The sequence below is a fragment of the Chiloscyllium plagiosum genome, chromosome 45 (assembly GCF_004010195.1).
Source record: "Chiloscyllium plagiosum isolate BGI_BamShark_2017 chromosome 45, ASM401019v2, whole genome shotgun sequence".
In the NCBI taxonomy this organism is placed as follows: Eukaryota; Metazoa; Chordata; class Chondrichthyes; order Orectolobiformes; family Hemiscylliidae; genus Chiloscyllium; species Chiloscyllium plagiosum.
In genome coordinates this window covers 3,642,048-3,649,020 of record NC_057754.1, presented here as the reverse complement: position 1 = coordinate 3,649,020, position 6,973 = coordinate 3,642,048, and the positions used below count along the sequence as shown (strand labels likewise).

The 6,973-nt window shown below is 50.5% G+C and overlaps 2 protein-coding genes across 2 annotated transcripts in view; one reads left to right on the top strand and one right to left on the bottom strand.

The window, feature by feature from the left end:
• LOC122543987 (U4/U6.U5 tri-snRNP-associated protein 1-like) overlaps window positions 1-3,943 on the top strand; it is a gene marked incomplete at its 5' end in the record, with an annotated part of 27,066 nt that extends 23,123 nt beyond the window's left edge. Inside the window, 4 exons of the mRNA XM_043682996.1 lie at window positions 9-152; window positions 1,871-1,960; window positions 2,878-2,999; window positions 3,758-3,943. Coding sequence (XP_043538931.1) covers window positions 9-152; window positions 1,871-1,960; window positions 2,878-2,999; window positions 3,758-3,776 — 375 coding nt within the window. The remainder of the gene's footprint in view (window positions 1-8; window positions 153-1,870; window positions 1,961-2,877; window positions 3,000-3,757) is intronic.
• A 234-nt stretch (window positions 3,944-4,177) lies between these two features.
• Window positions 4,178-6,973, bottom strand: eif1ad (eukaryotic translation initiation factor 1A domain containing). The gene is made up of 3 exons (XM_043682995.1): window positions 6,887-6,973; window positions 5,059-5,167; window positions 4,178-4,290 (listed from the first exon to the last, which is right to left on the bottom strand). Exons 1-3 carry the CDS (start codon window positions 6,971-6,973, stop codon window positions 4,178-4,180), a joined length of 309 nt encoding a protein of 102 aa, XP_043538930.1.

Sequence of the window (6,973 nt, the reverse complement as noted above, 5' to 3'; positions counted from 1 at the left end):
TGCTGCAATGGTCCAGGTTAATAGATGACAAGTACAGTCGGAGAGAGGAATATCGCGGCTTCACGCAGGAGTTCAAGGAGAAGGAAGCTTACCGGCCCGATGTGAAGATTGATTACGTGGACGAATCTGGAAGGAGGCTGACCCCGAAAGAGGTAGGAGGCATATCATCGTCCCGGGGTTTGGAAAGAAACACACCATCCCATAACCCACTCCAGGCCAACGGCTCTGCTGTCAGCGCTGAGAGAGCGCAGCGCTGTCGAACCACAGCCGCGCCCAGTCCAACCTTCCCTGGCCTTTGTTACATCACTGAATGTAGATTCTCTGCACGTTCTCCCTGCTGTTCGCGTGTGCAAATCCACTGCCCCACGACAGCACCAACCACACTTTGACAATACTTCCTCAGTCGTAAAATGTTTTGGAATGTCCTGAGGCGATGAAAGTCTCTTCAGAACTGCAACTCTGTCCTTGATGTTAAACGGAGATAAGTCCTGGTTTTATGAAGCTCCCCTCTCTGATGGTTTTGTAAACCTGAGACCCCTCTGCTTTTTCTGTTGGTGTAACGTAACATAGCCCAGTTCTGCCATTGCTGACCTCAGCAATGTAGAACCTGATTTTTTTTTTCTTGTTGTAAAGTAAAATATTTTGTGGGATATTGGTTTTTACAGTCCCCAGAGAATGCCATCATGAGCCATTGCAGTCTGTAGAGTCATACAGCACGGAAACAGACCCTTCAGCCCAACCAGTCCATGCTGAACATAATCCCAAACTAAACTAGTCCCACCTGCCTGCTCCTGGCCCATGTCCCTCCAAACCCTTTCCTATTCATGTCCTTATCCAAATGTCTTTTAAACTTTCTAATTGTACCTGGACCCACCACTTCCTCTGGCAATCTCCACACGAACCACTCTCTCTATTTGTAAAAAAAAAGAAAAAATTGTACCTCATGTCCTTTTTAAATCTTTCTCCCTTTGACTTAAAAATAGTATTGAATTCCCCCACCCTTGGGAAAAGACCTTTGTCAATCACCCTATGCATACCCCTCATGATATTATAAGCCTCCATAAGGTCACCCCCACAATCACTGACGCTCCAGTGAGAAATGTCCCAGTGTGTTTTCATATCTCAAACGGTCTGTTCTCATCCTGGTAAATCTCTTCTGAACCCTCAGTTCAATAATATCCTTCCTGTAACAAGGAGACCAGAACTGGACACAGGCCTCACCAATGTCCTGTACAACCTCAACATAACATCCCAACTCCTGTACTCAAAGGAGTGAGCAATGAAGGCAAGTGTGCTAAACACATTTTTAACCACACCCACACTGTTAGGGAGCTTCCAGGATTTACACGCAGTGACGCTGAAGGAACGTTTCCATATGACAGGAGGTTGTGTTCCTGTAGCATTCAGGCGAAAGTGAGGACTGCAGGTGCTGGAGATCAGAGTCAAGAGTGTGATGCTGGGAAAGCGCGGCAGGTCAGGCAGCATCAGAGAAGCAGGAGAGTCAACATTTCGGGCAAAAGCCCTTCATAAGGAATGAGCTGTTGTGCCTGATGAAGGGCTTTTGCCTGAAATGTCAATTCTCCTGCTCCTCTGATGCTGCCTGACCTGCCGTGCTTTTCCAGCGCCACACACTCCTGTTGCAGTAATATCTGCTGCCCTTGTTCTTCTGGACAGTCAGTGGGTGCTGCCAGAGGAATTGCTGCAGTGCATCCTGACGATGGTGCCCCGCTGCAGTCACCCGTTTTGTTAGCGGTGAAGGGACTAACAGCTGAACGGTGGGGTACTGAGTGAATGCAGCTGCTCTGAGTGGGATGCGCTGCTTCACCGTGCGCATTCGAAGTCACGATTGACATGTTGTTTAAAAACCCAGGCATTCAGACAGTTGTCCCACCGGTTCCACGGAAAAGGATCAGGAAAAATGAAGACGGAGAAACGCATGAAGAAACTCGAAGAGGAACATGTGAGTCTGAATGTCTGTTTTCCCTTCTGCCCCCCCACCCCCGGGTACGCGCACGCACGCACACACTGTCCCTAGCTCTGGACCCGAGCATCCCGACTGTATATGCTTGAGGCATTGCTGCTGAGCCTGTCATCAGTTTTGGGATTGGGGGCAGGGGGTCTGTCAGTGGTTGTGTGCATGACCGAGCAGCGACCATCACCGGTTTCCCCCCACCAGCCCCTCTCCTTTTCCCGGGATAGGATCGCACAGGGAAAAGGTGAGGTGATCCAACAGGACGTTAACTGGGCTGGAACATTTCAGCAACGGAGGGAGGCTGCATCGGCTTGGGATCTTCTCTCATAGAGACGTACAGCTTGTCCACGCCAACCAGATAGCCCAACCTAATCTTGTCCCATTTGCCAGCATCCGGCCCATATCCCTCCAAACCCTTCCTATTCATATACCCACCCAGATGCCTTTTAAATATTGTCATTGTACCAGCCTCCACCACTTCCTCTGGCAGCTCGTTCCATACACACAGCATACTCTGTGTGAAAAAGTTGTCCCTTAGGTTGAGGGCAAAAGGTATAAAAGGGAACTAAGTCCTCTAGTTCTGGATTCGCCCACCCCAGGGAAAAGACCCTATGGTGTAGTTTTTAAGGGAACGAGCAGGAGGCTTTGAGGAATTGTTTCACCCAGAGGTATCTGGAACTCACTGCCTGAAAGGATATTGAGATGGGCTGTTGAAGCACCACAGCGCACAAGGCTGAGGGGAGAAACGCTGGATTGAAATGGACGGTTGCCAGTTGGTACAGACATGACAGGCTAAAGGGCCTTTTCCCATGCTGCGGAAAGCCCACTGGAACCTGCCTATCCAGCAGGCCATCCCTTTGTGTTTTGTGTTCACCCCCACTTTCTTGTGTTTGTGCTCGTTTTAGCTGCTGAGAAAGATGAGTTCGAGTGACACACCGCTGGGAACCGTGGCCCTCCTGCAGGAGAAGCAGAAAGCACAGAAAACACCTTACATCGTCCTCAGTGGGAGCGGGAAGAGCATGAACGTGTACGTGAGCTGGGGCGAGGGAGGGCTGCTGCTGCTGCGATCTTTGTTTCTGAAAGACTTATATTTTAAGGATGGATACAGGGTCATTGGGTGTTTATTTGACTGGTCCCTGCGAGAGGCTGAGTCAATTTTATTCATTCATTCAAGGGATGACGGTGTCACTGGCTGGGCTCAGCATTTATTGCCCCATCCCTAATTGCCCAGAGGAGCAGTTAAGAGCTAGCCCCATTGCTGTGGGTCTGGAGTCATCCTCAAGGACATTGGTGAACCAGATGGGTTCTCCTGACTATCACCAATGGTCAGTATTAGACTTTGTAATTCCAGAATTTTTTTTTATTGAATTCAAATCCCACCATCTGCTGCGCCAGGATTTGAACCCAGGTCCCCACCTGGGATGCGCAGTTCAGCATAAATACCACTAGGCCATTGCCTCCCCCATTGGCTGGATATCTTGACGTACAGGAGAATGGGAGGCGATAGTGTTGGGATTCTGAAGGGGCTGCTTGGTTGGGGGGGGGGCGTTCAGTCATAGAAGAGGAGACGTTTCTCCACTCAGGGTGGTGAACCTGTACAATTCTCTCTCCTCCACCCCACAGTCTGTGGACGCTTCTCCATTTGAATATGTTTAAGGCTGGGATTAGGTCTTTGGTCTCTCTGGGTGGGGAGGGGGGAAATGAAGTTGAGGGACTGGACAGTCTGCAGCAGCATGATTGGACAGTTAGTGTGTGTGAATCTGACAGTCTCCTTTTCTCTTACAGAAACACCATAACGAAATGAGACTCCTGGACCCAAGGACTGGACTTTGGCACCGATGTGGGAGGGGGTTAGGGTTCCTTTTACAGCAGGGAAGGGAAAAGATTTGGTCACTGGCTAGATCTTGCTGTTCTATTTACTCTTGAACTTTTCTTCTGTACATTAATAAAGAGACTTTTTTTTTCCCTTTTTCTTGACATTGTGTTTCATCCAACTGTCCTGTGGATATTCACCAGAGCTGGGCTGGGGGGGGGGGGGAAAATGGAGTTCTGTTTGCCAGATTCCGATCTCACCAGCTGCCTGGCGTGATTCGGACCCAGCATTCCCGGAGCATTAGCCCAGGGCTCGCAGGGAATGCCAGGCTCGTCACCCGCATCCCCAGAAACAGGCATCACCCTCTGGCCTCGCCACTCCAGCTCATCGTCCTACCAAAGGCCGTCCTTCCTGAGCTGTTTGATGTGCTCCTTGTACAGGATCGAGTTAATTTCCGCCTTCACCTTTTCGCCTTCCTGGATGGGATCCACGATGAGGAAGTCGCCTGACGAGGGAGGGGGAGGAGGAGAGGAGACAGACCGAACACGGGTCATTTCAGAGAGAGCCCAGAAAGGCACACACATTCCCGAGCTCCCCAGTCAGTCCACACCCCACCGGAAATCCCCAGCTTCCAACACAGAACGTAACATGATAGCAGAAGCCCCTATTTCTTAGAATCCCGACAGTTTGGAAACAGGTCCTGCAGCCCAACAGGTCCACACCGACCCTCCTAAGAATAACCCACTCAGAGCCATTCCCCCATCCTATTACTCTACATTTACCCCTGCCTAATACACCTAACTTACACATCCCTGGACACTATGGGACAATTTAGCACGGCCAATCCACCCTAACCTGCATATCTTCAGACTGTGGGAGGAAACCAGAGCACTCAGAGGAAACCCACACAGACACGGGGAGAATGTACAACCTCCATCCAGACAGTCGCCTGAGGTGGGAATTGAACCCGGGTCCCTGGCTCCATGAGGCTGCAGTGCTAACCAGTGAGCCACCGCACTGTCCTGCTCTTTCTTTCCCCAGTGGTTTTCGTTCGCACACATTTGCTCATCCCTAATTGCCCTTGAACCGAGTGGCTGGCCACTGACCCCTGCCCTTTTAAAGCAGGCCTCGCCTGACATGAAGCCACACCCTGACCCCACTGCCCAGTGGCTCCTGCAGGGAATATGCAGTCCATCGATGGCCTGGGACAAGGCTGGTATGCTGACCCCCAACCCATTCTCCACTCCCCCCACCCCCACCACCGTGCCCGTACCCCTCTTGATCCAGATGTTCTTGCGGAACTTGGTGGGCATGCTGGCGAGGAAGCGATCCCCCTGCGCCGTCTCCACCTCGTGGAGGTTGTTGCCTGGCGAGCCCAGCACCTGTGGGGGTGGGGGGGGTTGGGGGAAAATCAACAGAAACCTGAGAAGGGCAGAGGAGGCACTCCCGCAGCACGCTACAACAACAACTGGCAGAGGCCTGGCCCAAACCCTGCACTGTTGCCACTTCAGGACCGAACGCAAGAATGCGGAATTTCAAACGATCGTTCACACTATGGGGTACCAATCGCTCCCTGTTTCTATCTCCACGGCAGCACATCCCCAATCGAAGTCACCCTGCCATTTAATTGGTGCCCTTGTTCCTTTGCATGTTTGAAATTTTGGTATTCTTGCACGTGTCCTGATGGGCGCAAGGCGAAAAGTTTCAGTTGGATTCAGGTGCTGTTGTTTCTCGCCCCTGCTACACCCCTGCTCTGTCACATGGACTATTTTCTAACTGGGGAGGAAATTCTGAAATCTGAAGTGCAAAGCAACTTGGGAGTCCTAGTCCAGGTTTCTCTTCAGGTAAACTTGCAGGTTGGGTTTGTAGTTAAGGCGGCAAATATAAATGTTGGCATTTATTGCGAGAGGACTAGAATATAAAAGCAGGGATGTGCTTCTGAGGTTTTATAAGATGCGGGCCACACCAATTTAGAGTATTGCGAGCAGTTTTGGCCCCCGTACCTCAAAGGATGTACTGGCTCTGGAGCAGGACTAGAGGAGAATGATCCCGGCTTAACAGATGAGGAACGTTTGAGGACTCTGGATTATACTGGATGGAGTTTAGACGGATTTGGGTGGGGGTGGGGGGGAAACAACCTGAACAAAAAACTCTCAGAATACCGAATGGCCTTGATAGAGTGGATGTTTTAGTGGAATGTCTTACATGGAGTAACATGTAGGCCCAGACTGGGTAAAGAAATTGCCTGCAACTCTGGACTGATCTGAAGATCCAGGGAGCTGCTGAAAAAAAAACTCACCTGCTGAAAACACACAGCTTGACAGTGCTTTTTGTCAAATAGCTCCCTCCCCCCTTGCAAGAGACAGAGCACCCCCAATGTCTGTGAAATACCTGTAGCCCCAGCGTGTGTCAGAAATGGGGTGGGGGGGGTTGGGCAGCAAGTCTCTGAGCTGATCATAACCTGGGCTAACAGCAAAATCATAGCTGATGCTAGGAAGGTCACTTTAAGATTCAAATTTAACTCAATTAACTCCAAAATTAAATCAACCAACAATGGATGGAACATAGATTATACAGATAAGACTGGAAATGACTAACACAAGGTAAATGGTTGACAGGATTACCAGAGACACACAGAAAGGGAACAGCTGAGTTATGACCAGACACAATAATCAGACATGTGAACCGCCCAGGCACTGCTGATGAGGGGCCGCATTTACATCTAATTCCACCCCCCAGGGGGGGAAAGAAAAAGAGGAGACAGGCAGAAGTATTTGATCAGGTGACCCAGTTTGATCGTAAGTATAAAGGTCAGGCATCCCCATGATCTGTGACCAGCCTGGATTCCAGACACTGAAGATTAGAGTGAGGTCGGGTCGTAAGGTACGAAACATATTTTACCTCCTACTCACAGTACTCACTGGCGCGTGCACATGCGCAGGAGCCAGTACCCCACCCCTCAGTAAGAGAGAGAGAGAGCGAGGCAGTGTATTTGTGTGGGTGCACATGCGCCCTGTATTCCAGAGTGAATGGAGTTAAGGGTCAGCGCTGCATCATGTCTCAGAGTGACCCAGCTATGCTGCCCCCAGGTAGCTCCTTACCCGCACAATCTGTTGTATCTCAGAGGGCGGCTCATAATCACCCAGCACCTCCTTTACCACGTGTTTCCTCTTCGTCGCCTGGGACAT

What these genes read in the sequence shown, in the direction of transcription:
- eif1ad (XM_043682995.1), bottom strand. Translation starts at nt 6,973, where the DNA reads ATGTCCCAGGCGACGAAGAGGAAACACGTGGTAAAGGAGGTGCTGGGT. An exon ending in AGATACAACAGATTGTGCGG is followed by an intron (nt 5,168 to 6,886) that starts GTAAGGAGCTAC and finishes CCACCCCCACAG; the next exon opens with GTGCTGGGCTCGCCAGGCAA. An exon ending in GAACATCTGGATCAAGAGGG is followed by an intron (nt 4,291 to 5,058) that starts GTACGGGCACGG and finishes CTCCCTCGTCAG; the next exon opens with GCGACTTCCTCATCGTGGAT.